The 19,731-nt window shown below is 43.3% G+C and overlaps 3 protein-coding genes across 6 annotated transcripts in view; 1 reads left to right on the top strand and 2 right to left on the bottom strand.

The window, feature by feature from the left end:
* The window catches only part of LOC109965974 (protein disulfide-isomerase TMX3-like), a 9,525-nt gene extending 8,487 nt beyond the window's left edge, over positions 1-1,038 (bottom strand). The window contains exon 1 of one of the 2 annotated variants that reach the window (XM_020610472.1): positions 690-1,038. The gene's annotated coding sequence lies outside the window, so the exon portion shown is untranslated. The remainder of the gene's footprint in view (positions 1-689) is intronic. The other variant, XM_020610471.1, reaches the window with a different exon arrangement.
* A 3,664-nt stretch (positions 1,039-4,702) lies between these two features.
* LOC109965923 (oocyte zinc finger protein XlCOF6) lies at positions 4,703-15,431 on the bottom strand. 2 transcript variants are annotated; one of them, XM_020610343.1, is made up of 9 exons: positions 15,347-15,431; positions 9,415-9,502; positions 8,261-8,794; positions 6,983-7,589; positions 6,855-6,915; positions 5,896-6,054; positions 5,457-5,590; positions 5,222-5,345; positions 4,703-5,012 (listed from the first exon to the last, which is right to left on the bottom strand). In XM_020610343.1, exons 3-9 carry the CDS (start codon positions 8,711-8,713, stop codon positions 4,850-4,852), a joined length of 1,701 nt encoding a protein of 566 aa, XP_020465999.1. In that variant the 5' UTR covers positions 8,714-8,794; positions 9,415-9,502; positions 15,347-15,431; the 3' UTR covers positions 4,703-4,849. The 2 variants fall into 2 exon arrangements, with proteins under 2 accessions (XP_020465999.1, XP_020466000.1); XM_020610344.1 differs by lacking the exon at positions 15,347-15,431 and adding an exon at positions 15,036-15,089.
* ccr9a (chemokine (C-C motif) receptor 9a) lies at positions 11,961-17,361 on the top strand. 2 transcript variants are annotated; one of them, XM_020610346.1, is made up of 3 exons: positions 11,961-13,798; positions 14,698-14,781; positions 14,979-17,361. In XM_020610346.1, the coding sequence occupies exons 2-3, from the start codon at positions 14,740-14,742 to the stop codon at positions 16,050-16,052; spliced, it is 1,116 nt and encodes a 371-aa protein (XP_020466002.1). In that variant the 5' UTR covers positions 11,961-13,798; positions 14,698-14,739; the 3' UTR covers positions 16,053-17,361. The 2 variants fall into 2 exon arrangements, with proteins under 2 accessions (XP_020466002.1, XP_020466004.1); XM_020610348.1 differs by lacking the exon at positions 11,961-13,798 and having other exon boundaries at positions 14,072-14,781.
* Positions 17,362-19,731: the final 2,370 nt, after the last annotated feature.

Consider the following 19,731-nt stretch of genomic DNA (forward strand, 5'->3'; position numbering starts at 1 on the left):
GGTATTTGTGTATTTCTGAATTGGGACACAGCAGAAAGTTCTGGCACAACTTCACCCACTGTCAAGGTGCACTACAGGGAAAAACTAACTGGAAAATAAAAAGTACAGCAACACTTGGAGTGTTTTGAGCAACTTTAATAAGAAGACCAATGTTTTTTATATGAAGCCTTCATCAGGGTCTGTAAGAGTGAGTACAGATGTAGAAAGAAACAACCGATCATATGAGTGTTTTTGCCTTATTAAAGTTGCTCAAAACACTGCAAGTGTTGCTACACGTTTTGTTTTCTAGTGTATTTCTGAATTGTGAACAGACAGTAACTGTTCTGGAGCTTTTGATCATAACCACATGGTCATCATCAGCTGTCTTTTCAATTTATCCATCTCCTAAAAATGTAAATTAGACAATATGGTGACAACCATGAAATGTTTTTGCTGATTAAGATCATGAGTCAAAAGCTCCATAACAGCTATTCGATGGACCCGAGGTGAGATTGTGTGTCTGTTGTTTTCATACCAGTGATGAACCAAATATTTACAAATGACGTGATGTAATTTTGATTCGACGCTTGGTCGAACCCGGTGTGTTTCTCAAACTGCTGCAGACGAGCACGAGCTTCACTACATCAACTGTTTAATGCACGTTGTCAAATTAATTGAACCTAGAGCATCGTCCGGGAGTTTGTACTCACGAATCGTCCAGCTCCTCCACAAAGGCCGACACCGACAAAAACAGCAGCACTGACAACAAACAAACAATAAAAAAAAACAACAACTACAAACTGCCTCCTGTCACCAGAAACTAACGTCATGCAGCAGTCAAACTATATTATGGCGTGTTCACATTATTGCAGAAAACCGCTTTCGGGCGTGTCTCGCCATTATTGTGCAGGTGATGCGCTGCACAGGCTGTGCACACACGTCCACATTACGCATCGTGGAGCAGGGATGTGCTGCAAGTTCAGATTTGTTCAACTTTGACCCCAGTTGCCTCTGTCCTCTCAGCCGATCGCTGTTTAGCATGACGTGAAACTAGTTGGTTCACCTGTGTGTCTGCACAATAACTTGTGATCCTCATATCACAATCAGACAAAGACATACAACCCTTTACAAACTAGTGGAATATCAGCAGGCAAGTGTCACTACCAAGAGCTCCTGCTAGCAGCCTTTGTATTGTAGCCAAGAAAGCGCCTTTTTGTGTAGCGCGCCCTGGGAGTTTTTGGCGCTGACCACCACAGGACGCGCAGCGCAACACCCGGGTTTTTCCGCTATAAAGTGACCACGCCTTTACTGTTAAATTTACACAATGATCTCAGGACCATGGACTTGGTTATTCTGGAGCTTTCGACCCAGTCCCGTTATTTTCTTTAACAGGGGGAGCTCCTGTGTGACTTAATGTGTATGTTGCTAAGCCGCTAATGATGACCATGTGATACTGTTGAAAGCCCCACAGAACTAGCATGTCATGGAATGGATCTTGAGTGTGTTTCCCAATTCAAGAGCAGTTTCATGTGCCTGAGTGTTGCCATGGCACCATTTAGGAAGAGTCTCTGTCATGTGACCCAAACGAAGATGTCGGTCAGAGGTGTCTCAGCTCAGACAGTCAGATGTGTCACTGATCATTTTCTCTACATTAAACTAAATACAAATCATTCTCTACAGGGAGGTGAGAGCTGCGATTGGATGACTGATCTTAGGTTTAATTAACTATAATGCCAGACAGGAAGCTGCTGACTTGACATCAGGTTAATCCGTATAATCTTACATCACACAATTTAAAATCAGTCTTCACTGTTTTAGAGGATTCAGAAACATCTTCAAATCAGCAAGGCGGTGGCAAAAGATTTTTTTTTTCAGATGAAACCAGTGATAAGCACAAAACTCGGATAGGCTATAAAACAGCTGAATATGTGAACTGAACAAAGTTTTCAGGTTGAAACAGGGTTGGTTCATTTCTCTATACATCTCACATCAAATCATGTACAGCCTCAAATTTGAACCCTCTGCAGTTCCAGGACCGTCTGAGCTGTGGTTTAAGTCTCTGCAGATTCAAAATCAGTGTAAAATGAGCGGAGTTTGGTGGAGGACGTACCTGAGAACAGGATGGTGTTCGTTCTGTCCGACATATTGACTGATGGAGGTGATTAACAGCACAGCTCTAATCCACTAACTGCTAACAGACTGAAGACAAAGCTAATCTGATGGATTAACCGGTTACATTCAACCCTGTGAAACTTTGACAGCAAGACTTCCATCAACAGCAGTCTACTGACAGGTTTCAACAATATAAACTACTTTTATATAAAAATGTTTTCTGAGAGGAAACAGTGAAATGTCAAGGTTCTACTTGTAGGTTAGACCCGGTCAGGTAAAACAGCGAGCCCCTGTACAGGAACATTCTCGGACATTCAGTAACCTCAGGTCCTGTATTTGCCTCCACATCCTCTGGTCACAGTGCAGCAGCAGGAGGGAAAATATGTTTCTACCTGCAGTCATTGTTTTCACATTCCAGCAACAGAGTTCTCGTTAAACTTTCCCACCCTTCCTTAAACTTACAGTGGTGTGAAAACGTGTTTGCCCCCTTACTGATTTCTTATCTTTTTGCATGTTTGTCATACTGTAATGTTTCAGATCATCAAACAAATTTAAATATTAGTCAACGATAACACAAGTAAACACATCATGCAGTTTTTAAATGAAGGTTTTTATTATTAAGGGAAAACAAAATCCAAAACTACAAAGCCCTGTGTGAATAAGTGTTTGCCCCCTAAACCTAATAACTGGTTGGGCCACCCTTAGCAGCAACAACTGCAATCAAGCGTTTTCGATAACTTGCCATGAGTCTTTTACAGCGCTGTGGAGGAATTTTGGCCCACTCATCTTTGCAGAATTGTTGTAAGTCAGCCACATTGGAGGGTTTTCGGGCATGAACTGCCTTTTTAAGGTCATGCCACAGCATCTCAATTGGATTCAGGTCAGGACTTTGACTAGGCCACTCCAAAGTCTTCATTTTGTTTTTCTTCAGCCATTCAGAAGTGGACTTGCTGGTGTGCTTTGGATCATTGTCCTGCTGCAGAACCCAAGTTCGCTTCAGCTTGAGGTCACAAACGGATGGCCGGACATTCTCCTTCAGGATATTTTGGTACACAGCAGAATTCATGGTTCCATTTATCACAGCAAGTCTTCCAGGGCCTGAAGCAGCAAAACAGCCCCAGACCATCACACTACCACCACCATATTTTACTGTTGGTATGATGTTCTTTTTCTGAAATGCGGTGTTACTTTTACACCACACATAATGGGACCCACACCTTCCAAAAAGTTCAACTTTTGTCTCGTCTGTCCACAGAGTATTATCCCAAAAGTCTTGGGGATCATCAAGATGTTTTCTGGCAAAACTGAGACGAGCCTTTATGTTCTTTTTGCTCAGCAGTGGTTTTCGTCTTGGAACTCTGCCATGCAAACCATTTTTGCCCAGTCTCTTTCTTATGGTGGAGTCATGAACACTCACCTTAACTGAGGCAAGTGAGGCCTGCAGTTCTTTGGATGTTGTTGTGGGGTCTTTTGTGACCTCTTGGATGAGTTGTCGCTGCGCTCTTGGGGTAATTTTGGTCGGCCGGCCACTCCTGGGAAGGTTCTCCACTGTTCCATGTTTTCGCCATTTGTGGATAATGGCTCTCACTGTGGTTCGCTGCCGTCCCAAAGCTTTAGAAATGGCTTTATAACCTTTTCCGGACTGATAGAGCTTCATTATTCTCTTTCTCATTTGTTTTTGAATTTCTTTGGATCTCGGCATGATGTCTAGCTTTTGATGATCTTTTGGTCTACTTCACTTTGTCAGGCAGGTCCTATTTAAGTGATTTCTTGATTGCGAACAGGTGTGGCAGTAATCAGGCCTGGGTGTGGCTAGAGAAATTGAACTCAGGTGCGATAAACCAGTGTTTTGACAGGGGGGCAAACACTTGTTCACACAGGGCTATATAGTTTTGGATTTTGTTTTCCCTTAATAATAAAAACCTTCATTTAAAAACTGCATGATGTGTTGACTTGTTATCTTTGACTAATATATAAATTTGTTTGACAATCTGAAACATTACAGTGTGACAAACATGCAAAAAGATAAGAAATCAGTAAGGGGGCAAACACTTTTTCACACCACTGTATATGCTCTCATTTTCCACATTTACAACCCTACTTAAAAAGCTGCCTCTTGCGAGAAACCTCAGGTCAGTGCACACTGACTGTCTGATGGTCAGAGCGCAGCTCCTCTTTGTCTGCCCTTAACATGGGGCGCCAACAGCCCACCTCAATAAATTATTTCCTCCTGAGTGAAATGGTACCATCTGACTAAGAACAATTTGGGTGGGGCCATAGGGTTCTGTTGATCTCTCAATGCCGTCTGTTTTCTTTAAACTCATGTCTTATTATAATCGCTCTGATGTCACTGAGTCACTTCCTGCTCTGAAACCTTTTAAATCTGCAAAGTTACCTTGTTTACATTGAATAAACCTGAGAACTAACCTGCATGGTTGTTTGTCTACATGTCAGCCCTTTTACAGACTGGCGACCTATCCAGGGTGGACCCTGCCTCGTACCCAGTGTGAGCTGGGATTGGCTCCGGCCCCCCTGTAACCCTATTCAGGAATAAGAGGTGTAGACAACAGATGGATGGACAGACACTGCGATGGAAAAACAAAGGCTGGGTTCACTTTTTATGTTTTATTTTCTTTTAAAATTCCAATCAGCAAAAAATAAAAGCATTCAGGAAAACTTTGTGATATCAGCAGCATGTTCGATGACATCACTGAGTAAATGTATGTTCTGTACTCCAAGCCATAAACTAACAGTCCAATCAGAGCGTCTGATCAGCTGCAACGTCAGTTGCCAGGTGCCGTCTGCGGACATGTCTCAGCAGCAGCTGGGGGTCTGGACTCGAGTAGTTACACTGTTGGCACGGAAAGGCCTCACCTGTGTGGTGACGGCGAGCATGGAGGTCCAAGCTCTTCTTCTGGATACTAACAAGGGAAAACAGCTTGTTACTATGGCAACCAGTGGCCACCTTAACATCAATCACCACAGCACCTAACATCTGTTTGTTTTATGGAATTATCCCATAACCCATCACAGCACAATTTATGTTGCCATAAAACCAGCAGCCAGGTGGTCATGTGATCCAGTCTGATTACAGTAACACACACATTACTCGGTGTGTCATATGTGTTACCTGCTATAGTCACAGTGCTGACACCTGTACGGTTTCTCCTGACTGTGAGTTCTGCAGTGTCTGAGCAGAGAGCTGCGATCGATAGAGGCATACGGACACTGAGCACACCTGTACGGCTTCTCACCTGGCAAGACACAACACACACAGAGGCAGGGTGTATGTGTGTGTTACCAATATGAGTCCTCAGATGTATGTCTGTTACTCATGTGAGTCCTTAGGTGTATGTGTGTGTTACCTGTATGAGTCCTCAGGTGTTGCAGAAGTGAGGCCTTCAGTCTGCTGCTGTAGGAACAGTGAGTACAGGTGAATGGCTTCTCTCCACTGTGCACACCTAGGTGACGCCTCAGAGTCAGCTTAGAGGAGAACTTCCTGTAGAGTAATAACATCACAGCTGATTGGACCAATCGCAGTCCTTCAACAGAGCTGCGTTTCCACTAATGAGTGGTACACCCTGTGGTTCCCTTAACTGTCACCCAGCATAAACTCACAGGCTGATGCGGCAAAACCCCTTGGGTAACACACATCACACACCTAGTTTACTGGGTTTCACTCAGTAGGGTGCACTTGTCCGCTGATGTGATTGGTTATTTTATCAAAGTGCATTGAGGCCATGGGTCACCTGTTGAGACAGTCTACTAACCTATGGAGTGGGGAATTGTAGGTCATGTAGTCACCTGTGACACAGTGAACAGCACAAACCCATCTGGTCTCTGATCTCTGCAGACATCTCCTCAAACTCCTTCCCCTCTTCTTCCTTCTTTTTTTTCCTTCTGGTGTTCTCCTTCTTCTCTGTAACGTGCTGCACTGAACCCGTCAGACATCTACTGGTCAGACTGGGAGCAACACACAAAAATACTGGTGTCGGATCAGCAGCCAGAGACTCCAAATATCACAACATTTTATCCTGATTTCAGTATTTAAACAATTTTCAAGAAATATAATTAATTTCAAGTCTTTGGATGATGTGCAATATTTTAGGGAATGTTTCAGTGATATTTATGGATATATTTTGATTTGTAAAAAACACTAATGATTTTTTTTTCAGAACGTTTCAGGAACATTTTAAGGACATTATGGAAATATGATATTTTTTTTTATCATATATTAGAAAATTGTTTTTGAAAATGTTTTAATAACATTTTGTTAACATATTAAAGCCACAGTATGTAACTTAAGGTAGCACTCGCCTGAACCTTCAAATCAGCCCGCTCTGCTCCGCCCAGCGCTCCTTCTCCCTGCTCCACTCTGCTCTACTACAACCTGTTACGCTCTGCCACACTCTGCCCAGACAGACATATCTGTTGTTATGAAATTACAATAAATGACAAAGCAACAAAACTTACTGATCAAGCAGAAATCGCTGAAAATCTCTGATTGGTTAGGGAGGTTGACCCCGCTCCAAACCTTTTAGAAGCTAATGTCTCAGCACTGCCGGCAGTGCTGTTCAATGAGTCTGGGTCACAGGAGGCTTTGACAGCACCTCTCCACATTAGGATACGTTGTGGAGCAGACTTCTACAACAACAGTTATGTACATACTGTAGCTTTAATTTGGTAACATTTAATTAGTAACTAGTAAAGGTAAGTTGTATGAAGTTGTTACCCTTCAGGTGAAGACAGCTTTAGTCACCTACCCAGCTCTATGTTCCACCTTCTTCCTTCCTACTCCTCCAGTCAGCCGGCCCCTCCATCCATCTAGAGGAAACAAATCATTAATCACCGTGTTATTGATTACTGATTGATCATAAACTGCAGTACTCACTGTGTTGATGAGTGTTTCGTGACGCAGCATTCCTGAATGTTCTCACACACATCGGCCAGCTGAACGGCCTCCATGCTGGTGCCTCCCCCTCCTTCTTCTCCTCTTTCTGCTTCTGCTCCTCCCTTGTCCTCGTCCTCCTCCTCCTCCTCCTCCTCCTCCTCCTGCAGTGGCTCCTCCAGTGAGGCTCCAGCTCCTCCCAGCTGTCAGCCATCCAGCTGCAGCAGATGCAGCTGAATCCACCGGCCTCTCGGTGAGACCGGACATGGACATCCAGCAGCCGCCTGGTCGTCAGTGTCAGAGGACACAGGAGACACGGCAGCCTACGTCTGCTGGAGGGTGAAGTCTTCCATGCCTCTGTGCCATTCTCTGACAGACGAGGGGGGTCTGCAGGTGGAGGGAGGTGTTGGATGGATTGGCAGGAGGCAGTGGGAGCAGGAGCAGGAGGTTTGGCAGCTGAGATGCGACACAGTCCCAGACTCATTAGGTGAGCGGACTGAGCCATCTCCTCCTGGGTGGTGTGGGGGGCAATAGGGCAGGACAGGTCCACTGAACCCCCCTTCAGAGGGAATATGGAGGTCTCCTCCTCCTCCTCAAACAGAGTGCTGACCTGGAGACAGACAAATTTTCTCCTAATGGAGCTGTGATGGGTTTTCATAGGTTTCATTTCATGACTTCAGAAACTCTGGCCTCTCCTGAATGATGCTGTTGATCACAGTTAGGGAATGAGATACAATTTTAGAAATATTCTGTTGAGTGTGCACTAAAGTAGTTAGATCAGGAGCTGCATGCACAGCAAGTGGAACCACTGACAATAACATTCAGCTTCTCAGAGCTCTAGTCCAGTTAAAACATTACTAACATCTATTTGAGAAAGACAAAAAAGATGAAAATTTACTGTTCAATGTGTACACAAGTGTGGTTAGTCTCCCTCAATGTTTTTATGTCCACGTTTGTCGTAGCTTTGATGTCAGATGTCAACAGAGTTGTCTGACTGAAGCAGCAGTTTCATGTTGATGCAGCAGTGAATCTATAACATATAGTGTCTGAAATGCCTCTAAGTAACACTGGGCTGCTCCGCTCGTGTCTAAATGGCTGCCTCTTGAAATTAGCATGAACAGAGGTGAAACAGAAAAATCATTAAATCACTGTTAAAAAAAACATACTTTCCACTGTCACTAAACTGAATCCCTTTGATTTCTGTTGGAAAATGTAACCAAAATTAATATTAGGCTGTGTGTGTGTGTGTGTGTGTGTGTGTATGCATGTCAGGTGTGTCACCTCACAGGTGTGTGCGACCTGCAGCCCCCCCTCGGTGCTAATGTCACAGGTGGGCGGGCTCATGTTGTCCAGCATGTTGTAGAGCAGGAACTCCTCATCCTCATCACTCTGCTTTGACTCTACATTCAGATCCAGATGATATGGTGAGGCCCCTTGCTGGAGCCCGGCCTCCTCTCTGCCCTTTGCCATACCCCTTCTGTCAGCCTCCCCCAGGTAGGTGAGGGTGGGGGGGCGGTGCCTGAGCAGCAGGTGGCTGCTGATGGCAGTCTTGAGGCCACAGGTGAACTGACAGAGTTTACAGCGATAAAGTTCCACCAGGAAGGACTCCACCAGCCCCCCTGACAGTCCCTCCACCTCCCCACAGTACAAACTGGAGCTCATAGCCCCACCCACCACCTGCAGGGTTACAGGGCTGATGTCACGGTACCGCTGCTTCATTGACAACATCACCATGGCATCAGCTTTCTCTGCTCTGATTGCACTGTTTCTGCCTACAGGTGGAGCCTTTGACCCGGGATCCCTGCAGGTGTTTGACTGTATGCACAAACATCCAGACAAAAAATAAACAGCACTGAAAATAACACATCACATTCAGAGGAAATTTTATTATACAATTATAATAATATGGAGAATGATGTCTTAATTAATAAGGATATATTCTAAATCAGCAGTCAAAATAACAACTTTCTAGATAATAAAATAAATAACCGCAAATTACCATCATAAACTGTGTTCCCAAACCTTAAATTATAAAAACGTAAACGATTAAAAATGTCCTTAACATCCTAAAAATGTAAAATGTCTGAGCAGTAAAATAATCATCATCATCACCACCACATGAAGCAAACTAGCGAATGTAAGCATTTAAACCATTATGTATAAAGCTTTAAGAATAATTGTTAGTGACATAAGTAAATGATCTGACACGATGTCACCGACAGCTGCAGCTCCGTTAACCGGAGTTTTTATACTGAGCTCGGTTTGTGGCGTCAGAGGAAGCTAGCACTGTTAAGCAAAGCTAAAGGGATCGATTTTGTTAAAGGAGCAACGGAAGCTTTGTAATTAAACAGTTTAACAGACAGGGCATGATGTAATACAACAGAAACGGGTTGAATAAACACATTTACGGGTAAAATATTAAAACTAAAACTCACTGCTCAAACACCGAGAAGCCGCTGTTTACATCCGTTGCTGCTTCTTCTTCCTCTTCGGCCTGACGTCATGTCTGAGCTTTTGCACTCCCTGCAGGAGTGGAGAAGAAGAACGAGGAGGTTATATTGATTTCGCTGCCATAGTCTAAAATAAGAAGCTGAAATCAGTAGCATAGTTATAGCCGACATTTTAATATAGTGACCTGTCAAAATAGTCTATATAAGCTTTATACTGTCTCTCTCAAACATTTGGTCACTTTAATAAGATAAGATGAGATGAAGTTTGCATTGAAGTCTTGAGCAGTCTCTTTCAGTCAAGCATAACAAAAAAGAAGATAAAAAGAAAAACTGTCCATAAAACCTCTTATATTCAGTTCAATTCTGTTTTATTTGAGTGGTGCAAAATCACAACAAAAGTCATGTCTGGGCACTTTACATAGTAAGGTCTGGACATTATTCTTATAATTACTGAGAAAAACCCAACAAATCCCCCTTGAGCAGCACTGGGCGACAACGAGGAGGAAAAACTCATTTTAACAGAAGAAACCTCTGACAGACACCGGCTCTTGGTGGACGGCCTTCTGCCTCAACCGGTTGGGGCAAGTGGATAGAGGAGAGAGAAAAGAAAAGCAACAAGACACAACAAACACAACAACAAACAATCAAAGTCTGGGCAGGTTGATGTGGCTGGTAACTGCTCATCAGAAACATAGAGCTCCAGAGCCAGGGCAACCTGCAGAAAGGTACAGGGAGAGAGAGAGAGAACACACTATGGGAGAGAGGAGACACAAAGTTAGTGATGTGTAATGGTGGCATATAGATGGATGGAGAGAGAGGAGAGGACGAGCTCAGAGCATCATCACATCACATGCGGCAGACACACTGGCCTCAAGCAGTCAAAAGAAACAGGTACTGTGCTCCGGGGGAATTGAGCATTGATGAGCTGATCACTAACCACGGTGGGGGCTTCATGACTGGCTGCTTGTAGGTTAGACCCGGTCAGGTAAAACAGTGAGTCCCTGTACAAGAACATTTCCGGACATGCAGTAACCTCAGGCCCTGTATTTTCCTCCACATCCTCTGGTCACAGTGCAGAAGCAGGAGGCAAGCTCACGTGAAGTCACAACGGCCTGGAAATAATGACCATTCAAGGAAATCCTTAAACTAACACGTAATACTTAATTTTGTTAGAAAAAGGTCTCGTGAGCAAGAGCATTAGCAGGGCGTTAACATATGTTAAATAGGAATGACTGGCACATGCTTTCAACTTACGAACACATGGTATTCAGCAATGTAAAAAGAAAAGTGTGAATAATTCTGCAGCTTATGAATGCGTTTGTGAATCAGAAGTTGATTTTTCATAAGAACAACCTACAAGGAAATTTACAAAAACATATAGGAAGATGTTGGTGAATGTGGCCCATTGTTATTTTCACTCCTTTTTGTCTGTCAGCTCATTTACTGATGGCCAACATGACACCGGCTGGCGTGATGAAGAGTGTCACCAAAGGTCAAAGGTACCTTGGTCAGCTGCCAAGAATAAATGATGTCACTTCCTGCCTGCTTGCCTCAGACAACCGTCAATCAAGAAATTGTCAATAATCCCTCTGGGGAACTAAAGGCCTGTGTCCGACCTGTTGTGTGTGCGTCATCCAGCACCTGACAGGAGGAGGAGGTAACTATAGTAACCAGCATCCCAAAGTTTGTGTTCAATAACAGAAAGGAGGAAGAAAGAGGTGACATGATAAGATCTGAGAGTGTGAGTGTCTACAGATTTACTCACATTGTGGGGACAAAACCAGTCGAGTCCTTGCAATGTGCATAAAAAGCATTTATCACTAGATTAAAAAATATTTTGAGGCTTCAGACTTGGTTTCAGGGCTCAGGTCAGAGTCAGGTTTAGGTCAAGGTTAGGGAGTTAGGGGATGCATTATGTTTGTGAGTGTCCTCACACAGATAGAAAGGCCGGTGTACGTGTGTGTGTGTGTGTGTTTGTGAGATCACCGAAACAGGAAGCAGCCACATTGTGTGAGAGTGTGTTTATACTGTGCAGCATTGCATGACAAGCTGCAACTGCGCACGTACACACACACACACTTTGACCTGACCCTGGTTTTCTTTGTATTTCAATCAACAGCTAAACCTAATCATTAAATAATGCCGATAAATCTATGTATTTGTATCCAGTGGTGAAACAAGTACTCTGATCCTTTACTACTACTACTTCCAGCTGTGTAAACTCTGCACAGAAAGGCCCCAAACATGGAACCTTCTTGCTATGAGGCAACAGCACTAACCACCGCGCCACCGTGCTGCACGCCGATCCTTTACTAAAAGCAGTAATACCACATCATACAAATACTGCAAAAATCATACCTTATCTTAAAGTAAATTTTTTGTACAAATTCCCTCTGAAACTTTTCATGACGTTACTCAAACTGCTGAAGGTTCATATCAACTTCATAGTCAGATTTTTTTTTTTTTTTTTACACAGAATCAGGACTAGTTGGTTAATGTCCAATATGAACTGTGCACTATTGTGTGTGTCTCCTTTAACCTAAAACAAATCTAAGTTCTCATTGAGACACATCACACAGGGAGGTGGGAGTGAGACCTTCACTCTGCTCTTAATTAATTTAACTCATTTAAACCTTGGTGACAGGATCTGCTCTGTAACAGGCCTGTACCATCAGCAGGACAGAGACCAATGTCTCCTCAGGGGTGTGGGCGGCGTGCTGAGTGAGGTGGACTGGAGTCCAAATGGGTCCTGATGTTGATCACGTTGATCTGACTCAGCGTGACTTCGGCTTCCTGAAGATCCCATCATCTCTGATGTCCCTCCAGAACAAACCTCCATAGACCCACTGAGAAACCAGAGGAGAGGAGGCTGCAGAACCTGCCTCGGAATCCTCCTGTCTCTAGGTTTCCTTCGGTGTCACAGCGCTCCAATGACAGCTGCCACTGCTGCTGGTGGTGGGGGCACTGTGACCACATGTGGACTAATACAGACTAAAAACCGGGCTCAGAGAGAACAGCAGCAACACCCTCTAGCTGACATTACAACAGCCCATTCATCTTTTACAGGGCCTTTCTCTCCTGATGGTTATGATGTCTGTTCCCAAACAGGCCTATGTGTTGGTGTTAGCAAGTTTCCATCAGATTAGCAGAAACATTTCTGACTTCCTCCATTTTCAGACAAAAGTCAGATTTGACACTAAGCTGAACCCAAGAATGGGGTTTAAATGACAGAAGGAGCCACTTCTCAGACAAACAGGAGGCGATTGCCACTGTGATTATTATTGCAGGGGTCCGACAGATACAAGTGCAAACATGTGTTACCTATCTAGCAGGAAGTAAACTAAACAGAAAAGAGACATGATGTTCAGCCTGTACAACCACAGGCACGTCACTACTACAGAGAGCGACAGTAGTGTCTGTGGTCTGAGGCCAGGGTACGCCCTGAACCCACAAACCTGCCAGACACAGCGCAGGCACGTAGCAGCTCTGCACCTGTTGTTACCATGGAAACTGATGCCTCTGGGCTCACCTGGTCCAGGTCAGGTCAGGTTTCAGACACCACTTCAGGTGCTACTGTGCCCGTTTGTAACTCAGGCTTTTTATGAACATTTAATCCACCGAGCACCACTGGACACATTATAATTAATTTATCTATCGATTAATTAATTCACATTTATGATGAGCTTCTAACTAATTCAATTGCAAGTTCAAAGTGTTTTAAGGTACAAGTTAATGTTTACCTTAAAACACATTAAGTTTGTGTTTTAACCATTAGAACACCTTAAATCTTGCAGAAAACCCTTAGTTTATACTAATTCATTAATTTATCTTAGTTAACCCCAAACTGGGGTGAACCACTGAGTCTGAACCTTTTAAGGTACAAAGTAAGGGATGCCTGAAATGTGATTTAGTAAAATATATGGTTTTTAAAAATCTCTTAAAAACCTTTAAACTCTGCAGCAAACTCATCAAAATCCCCCATATATATTGCAGTCTACGATTGTTTCCATTAATTTGTCCAAACCGGGTAAACCTGTGAACAGAAGGCCAAAATGCCTTAACCCTCATACCATCTAAAATCCAGCATTCATGCATTTGTCAGACATTTCACATTAATGTGAAAATTAAGGGTAAAGTCCTGAAGCCTCAAAGCCTTTTCAAATTAAAGGTTTTTAAGGGAGAAGTGAAGGATGTGCTTCAGACACTGTGTGTCTTCAGATCTTGTGCAGGGTTGTGTTTTGTGATCTGCTCCTCCCTTTGAGTTGGCAACTTCTGCTTTGAGTCGTCCTTGAACGTCACTCTGTGGTTTAACGGACACAAAAACAGCTTGAGCCTGAGAGGCGCTGCAGAGACGAGGAGACGACTGACTGTAAGTCCACACTTGTCTGTTTGTGTGTCTGTAGCTTCTCCTTAGTGTGTTTGAATGACTGCGTGCACCAGCGTTAAAGACAAAGACATTAACCTCGTATTTGTTAGACTCTGGGGCCCTGCACCGAGGCTTCACTTGGTCCTGTCTGCCCTGTTTAACCAGGAAAGAACATGTTTATTCCTGTTCAGAATCTTATCAAGACATATTTTATATTATATTATACAATAGTATCAAAAATAGAAAGTACCAAAAGTAAGTACTCATTATGCATAACAGGGAATATTAATATAATAACGGAGGCCTCTGTTTAATGTTGCAGTTTATGTTAAAACCTTTGATTCATCTGTAATAACAAACAATAAATCCTGTATTTTTTTTTGTATGTCAACATCAGTTACTGTTAAGGTGTATTATGACATCAGCCGTTCTGCATAATGAGAACTGTTAATACGTTCAGGTCTTTGCTGGCAATACTTCAATACCTTCACTTTGGTAGGTTTCTGAATGCAAGACTGTTACTATGGAGTATTTTTTTGTGCAGTATTAGTATTTTTACTTGAGTACTGGATCTGAATACTTCTCCCATCATGTACTGCGATCCTTGCATCTCTAGTGTCAGACCAAGTATTCAAAGTGAAAGTAAAGAAAGTAAAAGTAATAAAACCACGAAGGAAATACTACAAACAATGATTACTGTAGTAAAAGTATGCAGAGTACTAACAGCAAAATGCAATTAAAGTATCAAAAGTAAAAGCTGTCATTGTGCAGAATGACTCCTGTCAGTGTTACTATATTAGTACTAGACTCTTATTAGTACTAATGGAGTAACGATGAGAGGAGGAGGAGGTGTACTGTAAAAAATGTCCTGAACTGTTTGTTTTTATTGGCTTCCTGTGAAGGTCAATGAATAACCTCATCGGCTTAAACAAGAATCTGATCACATGACCTCCATGGATTACACCACTAAGGCGTTCATTACTGAGGTAACAAATATGGATTATTTATGATCACTTACTGAGGAATCTGCCCTGCTTGTTTTGTTATGGTTTGATTGGTTAATTGATCAGTTTAAATCAAACTGTAGATGATTAAAACATGTTGGACATATGAGGTTCAGAGTCTGTATTAGACACATGTAGCTGCAGCAGGTGTGCTCAGGTGTGTCATCTTTCCCGATCAGGACCCATCATCCCTCAGCCCCTTGCCCACCACCGACGAGGACTACAACTACCCAGACCTGATGTGCGACCGGGCGTCAGCTCGGGCCTTCAGGGGACGGTATGAGCCACCCCTCTTCTGGATCATCACCCTGGTAGGTGGAGCTGGGAACCTGGCTGTGGTCTGGATCTACCTGAACTTCCGGCGGCGGCTGAGGAGCATGACGGACATGTACCTACTGAACCTCGCAGTGGCCGACCTGCTGTTCCTGATCACACTGCCGCTGTGGGCAACTGAGGCGTTGCATGGATGGAACTTTGGCTCCCCCCTCTGCAAGCTGAACTCAGCCCTCTACAAGGTGAACCTGTTCAGCAGCATGCTACTGCTCACCTGCATCAGTGTCGACCGCTACATTGTCATCGTGCAGACCACCAAGGCACAAAATACACAGATGGCGCGCCTCCGCTGCAGCCGGCTGGTGTGTGTGGGGGTGTGGCTACTGGCCTTGCTGCTTGCCACACCTGAGCTCATGTTTGCCACCATCTCTGAGGTGGAATCGCAGCAGTACTGCAGGATGGTGTTCCCATCTCACCTGGGCAACCGCACAAAGATCCTGGTGCTGTCGCTGCAGGTGAGCATGGGCTTCTGCCTGCCCTTCATCATTATGGCCTTCTGCTACAGCATCATCGTTGTCACGCTGCTCAAGACCCGAAGTTTCCGGAAGCACAGGGCCATGCGCGTCATCCTGGCAGTGGTGGCGGCGTTCGTCATGTCGCAGCTGCCCTACACTGTCGTGCTGGTGATGCAGGCAACACAGGCCTCCAACCAGATGATGGACTGTGAGGAGATGAAGCGCTTTGACCTGGTGGAGCAGGTGCTGAAGAGTCTGGCCTATGTGCATGCCAGCCTCAACCCCTTCCTCTACGCCTTTGTGGGCGTGCGCTTTCGCCACGATTTGCAGCAGCTGCTGTGCTCCTGCCAGTGCCAGCCACCAGCCAACAAGAGTCAGCCGGGTAAGTCCAGCAGGACTCCACTGAGTTCCACTCGAGCCTCGGTGATGTCAGACAGCGACAACATGCAGGCCTTGTCACTGTAAAGACCATGGCAACGTCCCTGGATTATGCCGCAGCTACTGTCGACACACGAGTGACGTAATGCTGCGCTTTCATCGCTCGATCCCGGACCCGAAACACCCTGAGAGGAAGTGTTGGACATTTGAGTTTTATATCAGTTTAGCTTCAAGCTGCTTTAAAGTTGGGAAACATCCGTTGTTTCTGCTGCTGCATTTTAGACACTTTTTAGCAAATACAAGAATTTTATCTCTTTTTCCATATATTTCCAGGATCCTTCCCAAGATTTTCTCAGGACTTTTTCCAGGACTTGCCTGTATATTGAATGTGAAGCTCTTTTAGCCACAAACTCTTTTAGCTGCTGTTATTTGCGACTGGTGGGTCTTGTGACGTCACTGTGTTGCCTCAGCGCAGAGGAAGTGACGAGGAGTCGGTGCTGCATATTTCTGTCAGACCATGTGATCTGTATGTCTAATGTGGACAAATAAACAAAACTCATCTGTTACTGTCAGACTGTGGGACATCCACTGGGAAACAGAGCTGCTAGCAGACGCTAACAGATGCTAATATTAACATGCACACTTATGTTTTCTGATTGTGTTCATAGTTTTTCTGGATGTTTTTTGGTTGTCCATATGAACATGTATCATCATATATGAGTGTAAATGTTGTTTCTCTATGTTACATGATAACCATTAAAGTGTGCATAAAACAGTCTGTGTGTGAAAAACAGGACGAAGTCAATCAAAGAGACAGTCACACTCATTTCTTCACATCCTTCCTGTTCTCATGCTGTTTATGTTTTTACTTGCACTTTGTTCTGTAAAATAGCTGGAAGCAGAACACCACAGAGAAACCCTTCAGACCATGTTCATTGATTCATGGACTCAATATTTACATCAAATCTTATTTGTATTTCACACGTAAAAAGGTTTGGCGAAGTGGAAAGTGGCTGGTTGAGTTTTTTCCAGATTAGTTAAATAAATCACAATGTCATCGGCTAAGAAATGTATAATTTATTGAGAAGTTTAAAAGTATGAGCCCTTTTTCATTTTAGTCTTTATGTTAAAGAGATTTGGTAAACAACCATGAAAAGTAAGTACATTTGCAAAAATGCTATACTCAAGGACAAATCTGAGTCACTTGTACTTGAGTATTTTCTTTTCATGCCACTTTGTATTTTTACTCAACAGTTCTGAGAGAAATATATTTTTACTTCACTTTCTTTACGTGACTGTTTCAGTTAGATTACAAATGAAGAAAAATAAAAAATGAGTCTATAAAACATGTTTTGTTATTAAACTGAGCCAGCTGACAAAATTAATTTGCAGCTAACATTTCAGCTTCTGAAAGGTGACAGTAAGCTGCTTTTATTTTAACAATTGTGATTTATTTATTTGAAAAACTTTGACGCTTGGACTGACTGGACCCTGTGAAACAGTAGCTCTCACAACTGAAGAAAGTAATCAGCAGAATAATTTATTATGAAAATAATCATTATCTGCAGCCAGTAATTAAAACCCAGCTGCGTCAGTAAGAAATGATAAATGGTATCTGTGCCAGTCAAAGGGGACACAATGCACTGAGTGCTATCTATTACATTTTCCTGATAATACTGAGGCGACAGCAGCTTCAGAGATGAACTGTGTTGGAGATTCAATGTGTTTGCTCAGACAACAATAAGCCATAATGATAAAATGAACACATTTTTAAATTTAGGCAAATGTATTAAAAATCCAAAACTGAAATCTCTCCATGAATGTGTTCAGAGCTTTAAACTCGGACTTTTTTGAAGCTGCTTTGATTACAGCTTGGTCATTACAGGCTACTGAGTGCAGACCGATGAGCAAATTAAATCTACAACACAGTAACTTGTACGGGATGCAGGACTTTTACTTTTAACCATGTGTTTACGCAGCGCAGCCTTAACAGCGCAGCTAAGCAACCCAGAGCTTCCTCGGCCCATCTCCTGGTCCTCTGCAGGACACCTGGAGCTGAAGCAAAGAGCAGGCAGGTATCGACTGCATCTTCAAGCCCAGCTATGGTATGATCCCAGATAGGATCAGGAGGCAGATCAGTGAGACTCGGGATTTGACTTGTGAAGTGAATGTGATGTGGGTAAATCTATTTTTAAACAGCCTGTGACTTTAGCCTTTTACAATTTTAAGCTTGCAGCTGGAGGAAGGACAGCATGCTTCACATATAGTAACTCCTGTTGTTTCATCTGTCCGAGTGTTGTTTACGTGACCTCAGCTGTGGAAAAGCAGAAGCTGATTTCACATCTGTCGTCGTCTGTGGTCAGATATTTTCTGCAGGTCATGAGGTGGCATGATGAGAATGCAAAGAGGCGCTGAAAAACAAAATGTGACAAAAGGAGAAGTGAAATTCTTGAAGACATGATGTTACTTAACACAGCAGACAGTATGACAGGCCGGTTAGTCCAGGTCCATGTGCTATCACAGGAAACCAGCTGGTGAAACAGCAACACCATGAAACAGGGAGCTCCGTGAGACTGACACAGACTATGAGCTTATAAATGTTTAACGTTAGCCGGGTAAAGAAGGGTTGAGGGCCAGAGCTCATCTCTTTCTGTGCAACCACACAGCAACAGAGCACACACACAGCACACTGACAATTGCACCAACCCACATCTATATGCAGCCCGCCCAGAGTGGCACGATGGAGGTCTCGTTTATTGTCAGTACCGGACAGCAGCTGGGACACCTGTAGCAATGCTGGCATCATTTACTTCCACCGCTGCAGAAAAGATGGACATTCAGCAGTTACTGGCTCCCTGAAAAAATGTTAGTTTTTGTTATTTTTTTCAACCTCCGGGAGTTTACTTTATCAGCTTCAGAATCAGTATCAGCTTTATTGGCCAGGTGTGTTGGACACACGAGGAATTTGACTCTGGTACATCAGCTTTCAATGTGCATGTACATATCCCCATGCAAGGGGCAAGTAAACGGTAAACCAGCATGAGGCTGTGTAATATAACAAAATAAGCAGTATTAACAGCAACAAACAGTGCAAACAATGCAAAATAAGCAGTATAAACAGGCAGTAAACAATGCAGACAACAAAGGAATGTTCATTGAAATTAGATAAATAGGGATAAAAACAGAGTACTTAAAGCTAGAGACCTGTACGAGTCTGTATAATCTGTACAATGTATATATATATATATATATACAAGTGTTGCACTGAGGGTTATTGTCCAGTCATACTGTCCTTGGTTGAGTGTTCATCAGAGTGACAGCCTGGGGGAATGCCTGGTTGTCTTAGTGCACAGTGACCTGTAACACTGTCTAAAGGGGAGGAGTTCAAACAGATTGTGTCCAGGGTGTGAGGGGTCTGCAGTGATTCTCTCTGCTTTGTACCATTTAGGGTTATTTACTGGACTTGAACTGTTTACCTGTAAAAAAAAAAAAAAGAAAAACTGGGAAAATGGAGGTGACTTCTGGACTTCTTTGACTGGACATGTACAGTGGGTACGGAAAGTATTCAGACCCCCTTAAATTTTTCACTCTTTGTTATATTGCAGCCATCTGCTAAAATCATTTGTTCATTTTTTTTCCTCATTAATGTACACACAGCACCCCATATTGAAAGAAAAACACAGAATTTGACATTTTTGCAGATTTATTAAAGAAAAACTGAAATATCACATGGTCATAAGTATTCAGACCTTTTGCTCAGTATTTA

Source organism: Monopterus albus, unplaced genomic scaffold (assembly GCF_001952655.1).
Source record: "Monopterus albus unplaced genomic scaffold, M_albus_1.0 scaffold105.1, whole genome shotgun sequence".
Classification (NCBI taxonomy): domain Eukaryota; kingdom Metazoa; phylum Chordata; class Actinopteri; order Synbranchiformes; family Synbranchidae; genus Monopterus; species Monopterus albus.